Source organism: Betta splendens, chromosome 8 (genome assembly GCF_900634795.4).
Source record: "Betta splendens chromosome 8, fBetSpl5.4, whole genome shotgun sequence".
Lineage (NCBI taxonomy): Eukaryota > Metazoa > Chordata > Actinopteri > Anabantiformes > Osphronemidae > Betta > Betta splendens.
The window spans coordinates 6,458,214-6,475,686 of record NC_040888.2 but is presented as its reverse complement, the minus strand read 5'-3'; the positions used below and the strand labels follow the sequence as shown (position 1 = coordinate 6,475,686).

At 47.3% G+C, this 17,473-nt stretch overlaps 1 protein-coding gene and 1 long non-coding RNA gene across 4 annotated transcripts; one reads left to right on the top strand and one right to left on the bottom strand.

Annotated features, from left to right (window-relative positions):
- Positions 1-3,387: 3,387 nt before the first annotated feature.
- On the top strand, positions 3,388-14,897 carry hs3st3b1a (heparan sulfate (glucosamine) 3-O-sulfotransferase 3B1a). 3 transcript variants are annotated; one of them, XM_029157852.3, is made up of 3 exons: positions 3,388-3,530; positions 6,046-6,950; positions 13,190-14,897. In XM_029157852.3, the coding sequence occupies exons 2-3, from the start codon at positions 6,457-6,459 to the stop codon at positions 13,806-13,808; spliced, it is 1,113 nt and encodes a 370-aa protein (XP_029013685.1). In that variant the 5' UTR covers positions 3,388-3,530; positions 6,046-6,456; the 3' UTR covers positions 13,809-14,897. The 3 variants fall into 3 exon arrangements, with proteins under 3 accessions (XP_029013685.1, XP_029013687.1, XP_029013686.1); XM_029157854.3 differs by lacking the exon at positions 3,388-3,530 and adding an exon at positions 4,271-4,338; XM_029157853.3 differs by lacking the exon at positions 3,388-3,530 and adding an exon at positions 4,977-5,124.
- LOC129604444 (uncharacterized) lies at positions 13,996-15,198 on the bottom strand. Its single transcript, XR_008695301.1, has 2 exons — positions 14,940-15,198; positions 13,996-14,854 (listed from the first exon to the last, which is right to left on the bottom strand). It is a non-coding gene; the product is annotated as an uncharacterized LOC129604444 (long non-coding RNA).
- Positions 15,199-17,473: the final 2,275 nt, after the last annotated feature.

Sequence of the window (17,473 nt, the reverse complement as noted above, 5' to 3'; positions counted from 1 at the left end):
AATGGCACCGGCGAGCCCGGCGCTGGGACCGTATTACAGGCCTAAACCATGAGGCGTTGTTTCAACACGCATCAGGTGACAGAAGATGACGGTGATCACGAGCACCTTCCACACGCTAAGTGCAGGCCTGCTGGTGAAGGCGCCCGGAGCGGAGAGACACAAGCCGAGCGACAAACCCTGGTGGGGGTCCAACGTGTCGCGTGTGCAGAAACCAGCAAACAGGCAGCGTTCAAATATGTATTTCATGTAAGTGTGGGCGGTGCTTTCAGGGGATCTGCTGCATAAAGGCGTCGCATCACCTTGATCAAGGTTACGTGACAGCCAGCTAGCGGGTGGAGGTTTAACCTTTAAATGCTTGCATGCATCCTCGCTTTCCTCCTTATTATGGGCTTCATGACCTAAATGTCAGCTATAATGGCTCAATATAACATAAAGGATCTTCATTATTTTCTTTTAGCAGCCTTTTAGAAGCTGATAAACACAGGAGGCGTTTACAGGAGTGACAGGTATTAGCCTGCGGCAAAGCCGCTGACGCACTGATTCTTGTAATAACACCGGAGGCATGCGGTTCCTTTGAGCAGCGGCTCGGTGCCGTACGCTGGGGTGTGGCGAGCCCCAGCTGCACCGTATTGTGTGCTGCCGGTGCATGCACACACATGCAAATTCACACGCGATAAACACGGGGTTTTGCTCCTGAGACTCAAAAGCAGGTTCTTGGTGAATGGGGCTGAATTGGGCTTTAGTTAAAGGTTTGGCGCCGCGGCCAAAACAAGGACGGCCGATCTCGTCTGTGGCGATTCTGCCTTTTTTGCTGCTCTGCATTCTCCTGTTGAATCTCAGAATCGCAGCGTCCGGGAGGAGCCTGGGAATCCTGGTGCTGATTCATGTTATATGTATGAAATGCAAATGTCAAACGTTTGCAAATATGAAGCGAGCGCACGGCTCCTCTGTCTCAGCGAATCCAGCGGCAATGTCCCATGATCCCGTTCCTGCGTGAAGGCGTTGAGAGCCGCTCCACGTCAGACACCGAGGCAGGTGGAGACGGAACATCTGTTGCAGGCAAACATGTCCCAGTAGATCATTCACACACCCACACCCACACACAAGTGACCTCCTCCCTCGCCCGGCGGCCATCTTTAATAGATTCACGGGCACGAGACTCCGGACGATTGCTCGTGGGCCGAGGCAAAAGGAAAATATACACGATGTGCAGGAAAGGGAATGCTCCACTGAACCGAACGCACTGGACCTTCTCCAGAATCACAGAGAGAAACACTGGCAAAAGACTCGGTCACAACCTTAGGACATAAAATTTATTTAGATAATACGTATGAAATATAGATCAACTGCACAGCCCTTGAGCGCAGAGGCGTGTTTATCCAGAGCTAATGAGTGTGGTTGGCCTTTCAGGAAGGCTCCATAGTCATCAATGCAATGTTTACGTTGGCTCCATACAACTTGTTTATACTTTATGAATGTGGGATTAAAATGAGAGTTTTTGTGGCTACGAAACAGACTTCAAGTCCAATCGTACTCACAGTCAGAGGGGTAACAATCAGCGCCAGTTCCCACTGATATTTGTGTCGAGGAATGTCGGAACACCACCGTCAGTGTAGGAGCGCTGCCGACGGAGTGACCTTACTTCCCTCAACCCGGAGCTGAACTCCATTAAGGACTGCCTGTAGTCTGTAATTTAACCGAGAGCCTCTTATCATGTTTGTCTTGTCTCTTCCTCGGGGGGAGGATGGGAGGAGGGGGGGGGGCGACTGCATCGCCTGCAGAGCAGCTTCGCTTGGTTTCTGTTGCTGCCGCTCTACGACAAGGTGTGACAAGTGCGTGGCTGATTAAAAATGAAAGAGAGTGAAAAATGACTTTCCCTAATGAGCCTAGTTAGTGTAACAAGCAGCGTGTGCGTTTTAGCTCTTTCTGAATTCCCTGAGTGGGTTCGTTTCAATCTGACTTGTAATTACGTGTTTACCGAGCTTTAAACGTTTTGAGTTTTGCAACGCTGAAGCTCCATTAATCATTTACCGCTCGCAGGGAATTTTTCTGCTCCTCAAATCACTTTATTATTCCAACAAACTCACATATTAGCGAATATTTAAAAGTGCTTGGCTTTTGTACGAATTCATGGTTTCGTTTTTTAACCGTTTTGTTGATATAAAACAGCGTCTTTTACTACAACTCGCTCTCAGATCTCGGCTGCACAGGTTGTGGGTCATGTGTGCGTTTCCCTCTGCTTTGCACTGACCTTGTCATATTGTGCTCGTGGCGCTAGACGAGGCCTGGGGCGCCGGGACCACCCAGCCTTGTCGTCTCAGGCTGGATCCAAGTGAAGTCCGAGAGACGTCAAGCACCTTGACGAAGGCTGCGAGGCGAGCGATCAGAACCGAGGGCAAAGGGCAAAACCTGCTGGCTTCAAAATTAATTCACAACATCTACAGACACCTCAGAATCTAAATCAGTTTAAAACTTTTCCCTGTTTCCATCTTAATTCTCCCGATTCACTAGCTTGACTCGCGACATGATTGTGCTGTACTGTCAAAAGGCCATGTCGTTAATTCCTGGACTTATATTATTATTATATTTTCCCTCTTTTCCCAAAAGGCCACAGCACTGCAGGCCTCTTTGTTGAAAGCACCTGTTCCTGGGGTTTGCATCCAGGTTACACCCCCTGAGGGACCCAGAGCCCCCAAGCTTCAAACTTGAGGGTGTCTGGTTGCCTTGGTCGCCACTGACTGGACTGTAACCTTTTGAAAATCACCAGTCAACATGTGTTCCTCAGTCTGTTCATAGAAACAAAAGATAACAATAGTTTTATCAAACTGTTCATAAATATGCTGCAAACCTCAAGGATCTGAGCATCTGGTAGTGGTTGTTGAGTTGAGACTATTCTTTAAAATCAGTGGCACCTTGTGTGAGACTGTCAGAGTGAAAAATTAAAAATCAAAATAATAATAATATAATAATAAAATACTTATGACATACGTCACAGTGTGCCCAGAAAAATGAAGAACTTTTCACAAAACAGATGTCATTACATAAATGACCTGCGGCATGATTTTTCAAAAGCGGAAGTAGTATATACAGTAAACACAGTTAAAATAGAGCTGAAAATGAGGTGACGAAGCTGCATCACACGCGTTACTGCGCACGTGTTAAAAAAACAGCAACTTGTGAACCATCTGGATTTGGTGAAAAATACATCCAGATACACAACTTTCAGAAAAACAAAACAAAAATTCCCCCCGAACAGAACAATGAACTTAAACCAAGTTAGCACAAATGCTAACTTGTCAGCATGAAATGAAGTGAGGAGTCACAGAGTCCGAATCTGAGTCCACGTGATGACGTGCCCTTGGGCACAGCACCTACTTTGTGTATTTGTTAGATGCAATAATTGCCACATTTGCCTTCAGTAAAGGCTGAGCTCGTTTAAGACTTTGAAGAACTAAACCGTCCAAACCTCTTTGCCGACCTGCCGTCCAGGTGAACCTCAGCCAGAATTAAGACCTCCTCTACAAGATCAAGTAAGGAAATCGGCTCAGTCTGTTCTTTAACAGAAGATAAGATGGTCTTTGGCACAGCTCTGGAGCATTTATAGACATTTTAACCGGCCTTAGAGGGACGACTTAAGGAGTCAGGGCAGTGTCTTGATCTGTCTCTTGACTCACCCAATAAGCCTGTCATTAGAGCGAGGGCTTTGCCTCAGCCTTTCCTTCTGTTGTTTGCATTTGTTTGTCCTTTCTGGGACGGAACAGAAGATGAGATCATCCGTCAGTCTCCTCTAGCCGCTAATGGGCTCAGATCTCAAGCATCTGGAGGAAGCTCCAGCGGTGACGTGAGTGCAGCGTGATGTGTTTATGCCATGTGTATTTGACTACACGAGCACATTAGGCACCAGAAATGTTAATCACAGCCTGCAAAGATACGAGACAAGCGTTTCTGAAGGCTCAAATACCAGACAGTCAGATAGAGTAGTACAGTAGAGTGAGCTGCACACACCGACAAGCCTGAACATCTGTTGAGGGCTCTATTTACGTGTGCAGCCATCAGGTAGGTGCTCCTTAGATCATCTGTTTAGGCTGCAGAAGACGCTTGTGTTAACATGGTGGAGTCAGTGTAATCATTTATAGGATGTGCAGAAGAGGCCGAACGCACACTTTACCGCGTCCGGTTCTACTTCTGCCCGACTCTGACACCAATGTGTGTGTGTGTGTGTGTGTGTGTGTGTGTGTGTGTGTGTGAGTCCTCCCCCAGGTGCCGCTTGTCTCTTCTTACTTTGAGTCTCATATTTCCAGGGCTAAATCCCCTAAAACCCCAGATCCACAGAAAAAGGTGAAAACATCACTTTTGTGGTGGCGCTAAATAAGTCAAAACATCATGTCTCGAAAGAGAATCGTTAGAAAAATGTTCACTTTCTAATTTAATTAATTTACCAGGAAGGTTTGAGCTAAAGCTGTCAGAAAGATAATAAGGCAACTTTCCAATTTAAAAACTAATTTTGTTATAGTTGAACTAGCATTATATAGATTGTGACTCAAACTTTATGATATAAATATCAAGTCAGACCCACACTCAGCAACTCTGTAGCAGTGTAGTTATTTCCTCATGCGGAAGAGAAGCAGGAGATTTGTGAACTTTGGAGTAACTATAAAGTTAATAGTCAAACAACACTTGAACTCAGGCGTTCAACTTCCACCCAGAGAGTTAGCACACAGTGCAAAGACAAACACGGTCTGTACACAAAGCAGAGACACTAATCAAACCCCTGTGACACCACATTCATCCAAACAGGTTATCGTGTCTGTGCACTGTGGAAGTGCCACTATTAGGATTAGAAAACATGCACCAACACACACACATATATCATATATGGTGGTGTCTGAGAGATGAGATAAGGGGCTTAGATGGGAGGGGGGGGGGGGGTTCTCTCTGGTGAAGCTCTGATTGACGTGGCAGCTCTGGGCTAATCCTGCTAATCCTCCGCTAGCTCCGGGGTGCAGGGGGACCGGGGGCCTTTGACCTGCACCGAGAGGAGGCGCTAACAAACACGCTCACACCGAACCTTTGGTGACACGTAGCTCACAGTCGCGCGGCTTCTTCACTGCAGTGACGGCATTGGTGAGGAATTGTTGAGCTAATTGTTAACATTTATGGCTTCTCAAACTACGTTATTTATGTAGGATTGCATGTTCAATTAGTTTGGAATTATTACTGGGCCAATTAAGAAGGATTATGAGGCCAATTAACTTGGACCCACTCAACCGTTTATTGCACAGCGCCAGGAAAAGTGTGAAGCGGTTAAGGAAACAGCTGATCCGTGACAGTTGATTGTGCGCTGGTATCTGGGTGTTACAAAGGCAGAAGGACTCTGATTTGGAAATGCTCTCCTGATTGAAATACACATGTAGACCCATGTAAGCAGTTGCTAGCTAAGCAGTTTAAGGTGCCAGCAGATTCTTGCCATTTGTGGTCTTGCACATTTGCGTAAGAGCGGCTTGACCTGTTTTCAAAAATTGGAATTCAATAACTGCACAATTATTATTTCAGTATTATATAACAAGTTGCAACTATTCATTTAGATGTAATGTTGTTCATTGTGACGCCAGATTTTATCCTTTTGTGAAGTTTGTTTGTAATGACCCTGGAGGCTGAGCTGGTTGTGAGCCGCCCACGGTGTCAAAGCTGAGACAAAGTAGAGAAACTTAAATGACCGGGAAATGTGCAACCTTCAAAATAAAGGTTAGGGTAGTAACATTAATTCTATAAAGAAAAAACAACGCGTAAAGTGAAGCGTTTGAGGCGTCATTAAAGCGTTTTCGAACTAGGATGAATAAACTTTGGGAAACCACAAATTATCCGCAAAATAAGATTAGAGAGACTAGTTTAGTTTTTTAACTTTTACTTTAATAACGTTTACTTTTTTTGCTTTTACCGGCCTTTTTCAGTAGCTGGATATACACGTGCATAACACCCAGTTTTCATATGTGAAATACATCTGCTATAAACTTTTAAAACGCTGCCGTCTTTTCTTTTCTATAGAAAAAGATTACCCAGCTTTTCCTGACTTTACCTGCCGCACGTTTACTCTGAAACCATCTACCGGAAGCGGATCTTGCAGCGCGCGGGCGCGCGCGTCTTGACGGCGCCGCCTGGCACAGTAGATAACTTGATGCTGCCGCGTGAGCGCTCGCACACGGAGAGCAAGTGATGGGAGACGAGCTCGGCGCCTGACGCTCGCGTCGCTCACATGGCGGAGTTTCCAGAGCCTGGTTTATGATTCTTTCCATCTCAGATTTTTGTTGTTTCGCAATAAACCTGAAGCACTGGTGATTTTTTTTACCCCCGTTTTGCCTCTTATTTTTTTGGAATTGTTCGATATTTGAGCCATGATGTGACTCACTGCTGCCAAAATGCCTGTTAACTGGAATATAACTTTTTCACGGCTGTCCTATGGAATATAGTCTGATCTTACACAGCCTTCATGTTGTGCCATCACCCCACGTGAAAAACAAACTCTTCGTCTTCTGCATAATGCTGTCCCTTTGGGTCTATATGATTTATTGCTGCGTTGGCTACTGCTCGACGATGCCGAACCTGGCGTACGGTTCGGTGAACCGAGCCGAGGGCGACGCGGACGGTGACAACCGGGGGTCCTCCTTAGGAGCGTCCAGGGACCTCCTGAACAACGAGAGCGACCTGGACAGCAGAGGGGACGAGTGGGAGGAAACGAGGGCCGACGCGAAGGCGTTGGGAGATAATGTCATGTCAAGTTTCCTAAATGAGTCGGAAAGTAAGAAATTGCCCCAGGCGATCATTATCGGGGTGAAGAAAGGAGGCACCCGCGCGCTGCTGGAGTTCCTGCGCCTGCATCCAGACATCAGAGCGGTGGGAGCAGAGCCGCACTTCTTCGACCGCAACTACGACAAAGGGCTGGAGTGGTACAGGTACATTACGCAGTACAAGTACAAGGTCAGGTACTCAGGCTGAGAGGCTTTAGTGCTTCATGAGCAACAGTAAGCATAATCTAATAATCCATATTTCAGTCAGTTTATAGGAACGATGCTGTATATGACAGGTGATCTAATAATAATAATAATAATAATAATAATAATAATAATAATAATAATAAAGAAAGAAAGAAGAACATTTATAGTAAAATACATTTTACTGAACTGTAGGCAAATTTAGGATTCACAGTGAAAATTTGTTGCAAATTTATATAAATCCCTGTTAAGGAAGGTGGAATAAGTGTAGATGACTTATAATAACCATCGCATTCTATAAATGATATATAATCCATGCCTTAAAAACACAGATCTTAAAAGCCTGTTGGGTGTGAATGTTGTTGTTCAGGTTATTACAGCGTCTGAGAACCCAGGAAGTTTCAACAGGTGACATCAAACTGCAACACAGGCCACAGTAATAGATCAGAGCACAACAGCATGTTTCTCATGTGTTTGGCAACTAATTAAAGGTCCCCAATGATTACACGCTGTCCCTGGGTCTGCGCTAAGAAAACTTTGACCAGGCAGAAAAAAAACACAAAGCAGAGGTTCTGGTTGGACCTGAATCCTGGATGTACAGTACAGTATCTTCTAGGTGAAGGAAAGACTTTTGTTTGTGCTTAAGATCCAGCAAGTCACATCACGCCGTCGTCCTTGAGCGGCGGAGGCAGCGTGACTCAGGCCCGTGAGTTCCAGCGCCTTCAGTCAGTGGCACCGATTCGTTTTTGATCCGGGATCCGAGCTGACACCGGCGCCTCCGGCGGAGCCCGGGACCCCGGGGCCGCTCACACCTTCGGCGTTGTGTGCTGTTACATTTCAATTATGCTCTCTCTCTCACGGCAACTGTCGCTTCCCTCCGACACTTCACATTATATCATTATGGGAGCTCTTTGCCATTGACACAGCCGTTGCGCAACCTGCTGCTCGTGGTGGAAACGAGGTGTTTGACATGTCCAGGTTGTTCCTGCAAACCTTGAGCGACCGGCATCAGAGACTCCCCGTTTGCTGATAAGCGATAAGAGACGCTGCTGTTTCCGGTCTCCGTTCGAGCGCCGGGGGATCAACAGGTAGCGCCAGAGGCTCCGGCCATGAAGCCACAATAGGGGAGGTGGAGCATTGTTCAAAGCGCTTCTCGCTTAAGCTCCTTTGAGAATTTCCGGAAAGGTTCCGGACACGTTTTGACGACCGGCCCGTGAAGGCCTTTTGTCCGTCTCTACCCACCGAGCAGCGGGGACAAATCGAAGGCCTGAGGAGGTTTTCCGCTCGCTGTGCTGTTTGCTCTGTCTTTTCCATCAATCCACGAGTTCTGCATAATAATAATAATGATTCATGGCGACGCTGAGCTGCATCACATACTAAAACGCTCCGATAGCAGCAGTAGCAGCTCCCCGGCAGCCGTGGCAGATCCTCATCATAAGGCTTGTTCTGCTGGAGAGGGGATCTGTCTAATTAAAACGTCTCGGCTTGAGTTGTCCCAGCGAGGGCCCCGTGCCGCAGGTTGACCCCATACAGCACGGCGCCCAACGCAGACCCCACCCCCAACGATCACTTAGCGGAGCTCCAGAAATCCTGGAGCGCTGCTGTTGGGTGACTTTTTGACCAAGTCGTGAGTTCGTTGTATAAAGACAAGATAAGAAGATAAACTAGGGCTAGAAGCATGTCGGCGGATTTGTCCTCTCTATTGCCCCCCACAGTAGTTCGTAGGGAGACCACCCCCCCACCACCATTACTTATCTGCTGTGACTGGTGCTGGAAGTCGCCCGTGTCCATCTTCCTGGAGCCCCACACATTGGAGACCCCCCTCCACACACACACACACACACACACACACACACACACACACACACACACACACACACACACACACACACACACACACACACACACACACAGCAGGACGCCGGCCGCAATATAGCACGATTTCACCCATCGTCACAAAAAGAGGAGCGGGCTGACAATTGTGCCGAGAACACAGGCGGCAACTCCCAGAAGCCGTGGGAACAGCTCCCTCCTCGGCCCTTCCTTTCTTTGATAATAGCATGATTCTAACTTCCTCCGTTGCGCCTTTTGGGGCGAGTTAACCGCTCATGTGCTGAATGCGCGCTCAGGCCGAGGCCTTTTGGGTCCCAGGCGGTAGATGTGACTTAATTGCTGAAATTGTGTTTTTTTTCCTCGCGAGGTTCCTGGTGTAGAACAATGAGCGGCCCTCTTACTAACTCATTCCGGGTGTCAGAGAAGACAGACTAATCCTCCACAGAGCCCCAGGGAGACTCACTGCAGGCGAGTGGCAGATAGAGGGCAGTAAATTTGAAGCGAGTCCTTAGAAAGTGCCACAGTATTACAGAGCTGGGTGAAAAGGGGATAGTGCAGGACCCCCGAGGTTTGTATTAACCCCCACAATAAAGGAGCACACAATTAGTGTGAAACATGTTTTCTCTGCCTTCACTTTGTATGCAAATGTGCTCAGATGGGTGAAAGTGTCCTTTAATGAAGCCCAGCAGGGGTTCATCAGAATGAGCAGTGACTGGAACCCCCCCCCCCCCCCCCTTTTTTTTTCCAAAAAAGACTCACGCACCTCACTTGCACTTGTGAAAGTTGACTTTCAGAGCTCTGCGTGTGGAGAGCAGCGTTTCCCCCAGAGTGGGTTCACGCGAGTCCGCCGGTGGCTTTCTGCTGGCTCGGCGCTTTTTATTTTTTGGGGCCTTTTTTTTTTTTTTTTTTTTTGCGAGGACACCGGAGGATTGGCTCGAGTCTGAGAGCTCCCAATATATGTATCTCCCATCTCAAAGCAATGTGTCAGCACAGCGGCAGGAAGACAAGTCGGCTGATAATGAGGCGCTGAAAAAATAATTCTCACGCGCTCTGCGCTGCGTTCAGCTTCCTGTATGATTAACATCTGTCCCACTAAGGTGATGCTAGCGTTTCTACGAGGAGGGTCGACCCCCTCCCCGTGCTGGAGATTTAAGGTCTAATTTGCGCTGGCGGCCCCCCTGGGCTTCTACTGAAGGGAATTTGTCAAATCACAAAGTTTATTACAGCACTTTGGAAACGCTGAAACAAAACAAGTTCACTTTTTTCCCCCCTTGGGTCGTTGACTTCCTCCACTCGCCTTTTTGTAGTATTTTTTTTTTAGATGTGTTGTTTCCTGCTCCCTGACAGCAAGTCAGAACAGCTTCAATCTGCCTCAGCCATCTCTGTTTGGCCTCTTTGAGCTCTCGTGTGTTTTCAGACCAGTATGCTGGCACCAAAGCTGAGACACACAATGCACTCAAATAAAAAAACAAAGTGCATGCATTGATGTCGTAAAACCATATTTAAAGGGTTGATCAGTGTGTGTGATCCCGGTGCTCGGTCTAATGTGTTGCTCCAGCTCCACCGCCCTCATAAAAAGCTCTGCGCTCTCTGGCTCTGTAAACAACCGGCTGACAGAACAGTTATGTGTTAATGCAAGGCTGACAGTTGTGTGAGGGAAGCCAGACTGGCTCACACACTGTTCCCCTCCTCTTCGTCGTCCTCCTCCTCCTCCTCCTCCTGTCTCCGACAGACAGCCAGGTGGCCTTGAGCTCTGCATACTGAAAGTGATAACGGCGCATGGGAAAGAGCCGTTCCCTGCACCGTCACTGCGGCTGCTCAGGAATGCTGAACGCTCGATGTCAACGCCGTCGACTAAAGGTGCCGTGATTGTAACTGCTGAATTTATACAATGGGCTGCTCCCTACAATTGTTTTAATCCACGATTTGTGCCTGGAACCTGTCTGATTGTTCTAAGTGGCTGCATACCATCACCTCTTACTGTGTCTTGGTGAGCGCACAATAGCTTTTTTTCCCGTTGTCTTGGTGTGATATCAGAGCGACAGGTGACAATTAGAGTTCATCAAGTGGAGGAACAGTAGCTGTGATTCCCCCGTTCGTCGCCCGGGTGAACTTAGAACTTATCTGCGTCGTGCAGCAGCTGAGCCGGAGCGGCGGCGTCGCACAGCTCCACCTTTGAACTCCACTGATAGCGGTGACTGTACAGGAGCCAGCGTAATGGACGTAGCAGACAAAACAGGCAAATCACACACACGACACAGCCCTGCTGCTGTAATACAAAGAACATCTGCATGATCTATCCTACAGCTACAGGTACAGAAACACAACATCCTTATTCCACATGTGTCTTTCTTTAGATCTATTTACTTCTTATAATGCATGAACCTTCAATTTTATAGTGGCTTTATTCTAATAAGGGACTCCCTTTGTGTTGGATTGGTGCTGGGTGATGATGCCTCTGACAGACGAGGATGCTGAAGCCTATTGGTTGCGGGGGACATTGCTCATTAAGCAGAACAAATTGTGAAAGCTTGCTGCTTCTGCCCCCTCGGGCAACGCTCTCACTCTTTTCCCAGTCAGGGATCTTCTCACGTGCGCTATCGGCGCTAAGATGAATAATGCATGCGCTGTTTTGCTCTGGGACTACGTAGAAAGTTAGTCTGGTGGGTGTTTGAGTCTCCCAAGGCCCAACGAAGGTGCTCCTGTTGTTTGTGATGTGTGAAGAGATGTGAGAGGATAATTGTAGGGGCTTCTGAGATGTTTCTCTCGGGTGATTTAGTTTGTAGATTTTCCATCACAGCAGATATGACTGTATGTGACAAAAAACAGACATGAAGAGCACGTGTTGACATAGGGAACTCCTTGAAGTTTCCGTGGCGCTAGTGAGTGACATGTAGCAGATTCTCTCCTCACCTGCAAATTTACTCTAAAAATCTTGCAGATGATTTTTTTGCTCCTCATATCGTAAATTGTTGGGATGGGTTCATGTTTGTACTAACAGATGGTTGGAAATTATGGTAATCACTTGTGACATGGTGCCTCTGCTTTCCTGTTGTTCAGTTTAAATTGAACATTCACTATGATGTAATAATTGACCATTTACATATTATGCGACTAAAGCCAACATGGATCTGATTCTTGTGCTCAAAAATAATTCTGCACAGTTCATCCCAGACATTTGAAACCGGAGATGCTTATTCTGACAGGAGACTGCAGGGAAACGTTAGATGTTGTCCGCTGATTAAAATCTCTCCAAGATGTTGTGTCTTTCATGGGGTTGCTTTGGTTCAAGCCTTGTGCAGTTCAGTACTGTAACAAGTTATTGCCACCACACATTGTAAAATTGTTGCAAGGAAACATTTATGTTCTTTTTTGCAACTTTATAAAAAAAACTGGTGATTTCATGTATTCACGGATCAATTGTAAACTTTAATTTACAAGCTTGTAATAAAAGAGTTACGACTAAATCATATCCATCAACATCTCCAAAATACTCCCATAAAATACAGAGTTCACTGAGTGACGCGGGTTTTAAGTTGTCCTTAGGTTCGACTGTACCCTGGGTTGTGTTCACATGTCCTGGCAGTTGTGTAATTGTACCTTTGTGGAGGCAACTGCTTCAATTCTTCCCCTTCCTTTGCCGAGTGTCATCGCTGCGGCCGCGAATCTGCCTCACACTTCAGCCACCCAGTCAGCCAGCGAGGCAGCCAACCAGCCGCTAATGCGCTAATGCTAGCTTAGTCCTAATCCCCCTTGGCTCACTTTAGCCATTATCCAGCCAGGGCCGCAGTTAACAGGCGATATTATGATCAAGCAGCGCCTGCCAGGGTCAGGTAGAATATCTAGTCTAGGTATGAAAATAGACAGATCCTGAGCTTTACGTTTTCACATGAAGGGATGCGCGCTTCCGGACAAAGCGTTGGGGAGAAAGGTGCTCGCGGGCATAATTCTGCTGCCTATTCGGGGGTGAACCAGCTTTTGTGCAATGTAATGGAAGCGTGCAGTACTTCAGAGTGAGAATGGTGGAGTTTGAAAGAGGATTGGGGTCTTAAGGTAGATTAAACGCAACCGCAGGAGATGAATGTCTTCCTCCAGGGGTTTTTATTTAGAACAAGTCGTGAGCTGTATGTTGTCTGCACACGCAATCCCACATGATGGATAGGACACCTCTAGCAGCCAGCCCCTGTCGTTATCCCGTTAATGTGGCCCGTGATGTCTGCATTTGTCTTCCTGATGAAGACTGACTAGTTCCCTTAAAACCTGCCGCGAAGGGTCTGCGTCGGTGTCAATCACGTTTTCCTTTATGAGGTTCTCTGTACAAAGTCTGACGGCGCAAATGTGAATCAGTGTGTTTGTGCCCTTTGCAGGGAATTGATGCCCAAGTCAGCCGAGGGCCAGCTGACGATGGAGAAGACCCCCAGCTACTATGTCACCAAGGAGGTCCCGTCTCGAATCTACACCATGTCCAAAGACACGAAGCTGATCGTGGTCGTCCGCGACCCGGTCACGCGCGCCATCTCGGACTACACGCAGACGCGCTCCAAGAAGCCCGACATCCCCTCCTTCGAGAGCCTGACCTTCAAGAACGCGTCGTCGGGCCTGATCGACACCGCGTGGAGCGCCGTCCAGATCGGCATGTACGCCAAGCACCTGGAGCGCTGGCTCCAGTACTTCCCCATGGGCCAGCTGCTGTTCGTCAGCGGCGAGCGGCTGATCAGCGACCCCGCTGGCGAGGTGGCCCGCGTCCAGGACTTCCTGGGCCTCCGCAGGGTGGTCACGGAGGAGCATTTCCACTTCAACCCAGCAAAGGGCTTCCCCTGTCTGAAGAGGCCCGAGGCGAATAGCAAGCCACACTGCCTGGGCAAAACCAAAGGAAGGACCCATCCTAATATCGACCCAGAGGTGGTGCAGAGGCTACGGGACTTCTATAAACCCTTTAATAGTAGGTTTTACCAGCTGACTGGTCATGACTTTGGCTGGGACTGAGATGAAATCCATGATGCTGGAGGCTGCTATTGGTCACTTGCTGAATGATGTCATCACTCTGGAGATATTGTTATACATCGTATGTACAGTATTTGGTGGATGTGTAAAAAAATTCAGAAGTCTATTTTATGGTAATTTATTGCTATGATACGAGCTCACTAAGCTGCCTAACCAGGGTTACTCATGGTTCACTGCGTCAGGTCCACTTTTATTTGACATCAAGGACAAAAATAGTTTGTGAAAGCACAATAATTTACGGGTATTATGAGAAGGGGCCGGTTTTCCGTGGTTCACCAACTTTTTCTTTTACCTTTGCTTTCGCTCGGCCGTCTTCTGAATGAGATCCAACTTTGCAAACAGCTGGTAATATCCCCTTAACATTTGTCTGACCCTCAAAAGGTCTGTGGACCCACTTAGCATGGTCGATACAGGCCCCCAGCTGATCCAGTAGCACTCGCCAGGTGGATCAATACTGTAATAGCTCCTCATCATGTCAATTAGATCTGAGTGATTGCGCTGCTGCGGTCTCCGGAGTACTGCAATAAAACACAGATCCATTAATGGCAGGAGGGTTACGGTTGAAACGTCCAGTTAATATAATATACATTTCCACATTTCTCCCAAGGAATGTTGATTAGGGTTCAATAGAGGCGTCTCCTGAGGTTTATTCCTTTAAAAGAAATTATAATTTATTGCTCTTTCTAAAGTTACCTTTACATGTTTGAGTAGCACTTGGTATTACAGCTTGATAAGTCACGAGCAACTGGAATAGAAATGTAATAATAAAGAATTATTATCACTGTAATTACCCGCTATAGATATTCTTAATGAATATCTATGTTGCAAAGATGGAGTTTGTGAAGTGGAAAAGCGTTTACAGTGCAGGTGAAACTGAGCCCATCTTCACACGGACCCCGTGAACGCATCCTTCTCTTCAACCTCTTCGAGCGCTAAGAAGCTGCTTCTTGTTCGGAGAGGCCACACTTTTGCGTTTTGTGTTCGTTGCTTTGCCGACATGGAAACCGAGCAGAGTTGACTGAAACGTCCTGTCATTTTTATGAAGTAAGAAATAAATATGTTTCATGAAAATCCTTTTTGGCTTCATTCATAGAATAGTTTTTACCACCTCACCTGTGCGGATTCCTCGGTCCCTGCAGGCGAAAGAAAGGGCACCGCTGCGTCTAATTCACTATGTGGCACATTATTGCCCTAACCGGCCAATTAAAGCCGCACTGTTAACTACTTTTAGCCGTGGCAGCCTCCTGCTGCCACCAGTCGAGAGGATTCCGTTGCCATGGCTCCCACAAACACATAACAAAGTGTCAGGTGTCTCATCTGCAGGAGAAGTGGCGTATTATGACAAACACTAGCGTTCTTCGCCGTCCCTCGACGGCACTTACCGTAACGCCACACAGCGCGAAGCGAGGTCGTGTTTCACACCACTGTCTTATAGGGAGCGTGCGTGGATGTGAGCAGGTCTGACCCTGATTCGTGCAGAAACGGCTTGCATTTTCCCCACGCGTGTCGCTCAACAGCCCAGCAAAGGTCAAAGTTCACATGAAATATAATTCAGCGAACGCTAATAACAAACAAACCTTCATTTACCCAGCCAGTGAAACAGCCTCATCTACCTGAGGCTGCCAGAGGTGATGGAGCCAGTCTCCCCGGTGGCGGGCTGGTCTGAAAACGCAGGAAGCAGCTCCCTTTGCAATTACAGGGATAGAGGGGGAGTGCTGTAATTGCCAGGCTCCCGACTGGGGAATTGCTGTTAGCACACATCCCTTCAGGCTGTTGTAAGGGAGGCTGCTGTTGTTTGAAGGTGGGGAAGACAAGGAAAATAGACACCTGGCAGCCCTGAGCATCAGGCACACTTCACACATCCACTTGGCAGCTACCACAGGGGAACGGAATCAGAGCCGCTGAATAAAAGCGGGGGGAAATAAAACATCACACAGCGGCAGACTGTTTGGTTTAGATAACAGATGCAGAGGAACCGGGAGCCTGTGCAGACAGCGGGATGAACTGCAGCCTCATTATAATGTCAGCTGAAAGGCGCCGTTCTCAACCAAGACGTCAGTCACCAGGAGTTATTTATTAAACGTAGCTGGTTCGTCCTCTGTCTCACTCCTGGTCACGTCAGCCATGGATGTTGCCAACAGCTCATCCGCCTCGTGCTACAGATGGAGATCAGGTCCTCGTCAACCCTGGTGAAACCCTCGCCCCGTCACTAAACCCGCACTTGGATCGAATGAGCTTTTATTATTTTCTGGTGCGCATTTAATCTCACGACCGAGTGAGCTCTTGCACGAGTTTCAGTAATGAGCCGGATATTAAATCTATTTCAAAGCATCTGAGTGTGTTTTTCTTTAAATGGGAATCTTTTTTTAGACTGTGCCAGTGCAATATTTCTTATGAAACCGAGGTAAGAGCACAAAAACAAAATAAGAGTGTTTCCTCAACATGATGTAGAGTTCAGGATGCTGTAATCACTGCTTTGTTTTAGTTAGGGACACAATTACCCTTCTTCTTGGCCCCTAATCTGTTGTTCTGCATTGTCCAACCCCTAATCCTAATCCGAAGACAAGGGCAAGATGGGCCATGAGACAGTAGACTTGGAGTTGATACACACTGTATGTGCTGACGCTGCTAATCCACGTCCCTCAACCAAAAGGCACCGATCACCCTCACGTTAGGTTCATCGCCGTCCAATTCCCTGCGGTCAGATTGTAATGGGTGGTTTCTGTCGGCGCACACCGCGTCCTCATTGGCAGGAATTAGTCATATCAATTATTGCGTCTGAACGTAACGTGTCATAACAGGTGGCGCGTTGAATCGCTTCTCAACGCCAGACCGATTTCTCAGACGTCTGTTCGAACCCGGGACAAGCGTTCGTAACAAGAAGCTAAAATAAGTCCAAATAAAAGCTTTGTATCTTTCAGATCTTTCTGCAGATTCATCCTCTCGGTGGCTGCAGCCTTTAACATAGCAGCTGTGGATTTAATGGTCTCCCTCCAACACGCTGCTCATACTCAAGTCCTCGATCAGTGTCTTATTTTAAGCTGAGACAGATGGACAGAGAGTCTTTTTCTTTTTTAATTAACTAATTGCTTTGACTCTAATTAGCCTTTAAACATTAGCATAGCTTCGCTTCTTCTGCTTGTCGGTGTCGGTGTTGAAGTTTTACTGGCAAATCATCCGCTGTGGTTCTGGTGTTGAGATCACAAAAAAAAAACAACCTTTAAACCCCGAACATTATGCAAAACAGCAGATTTTCTCAGTGTCCTCGAAGGATTGGAACAAGATGATTAGGCGTCACATATGGCACTCAGCATGCCTGGCCGGAGTCCTTCACATTAGTCACATATCTTCATATATATACATTCTGAACCTCCAGCACAGGACACATTACAGGGAAAATCTACAGATTGTAACCAGAGACTCCTCGGAGGACAGGACTGAAGGGGGAAGTGTCCTCTCTCTTCTGCAGGCGGTTCTGGCATTAATGTTCACTCTGTGGTCTCCCCGGCCTATTTGCTGCAGTCACCCGCCTGCCTGGTACCACTTTGGGCCCTCCATTAGCCCGGCCCGCCTCAGATCCCAGGTGCATACCATTATAATGGCTCCTCCTGAGCCTCTCGCTCAATCTTTGATCACGGAGCTGTTTT

What these genes read in the sequence shown, in the direction of transcription:
- hs3st3b1a (XM_029157852.3), top strand. Translation starts at nt 6,457, where the DNA reads ATGGAATATAGTCTGATCTTACACAGCCTTCATGTTGTGCCATCACCC. An exon ending in AAAGGGCTGGAGTGGTACAG is followed by an intron (nt 6,951 to 13,189) that starts GTACATTACGCA and finishes TGCCCTTTGCAG; the next exon opens with GGAATTGATGCCCAAGTCAG.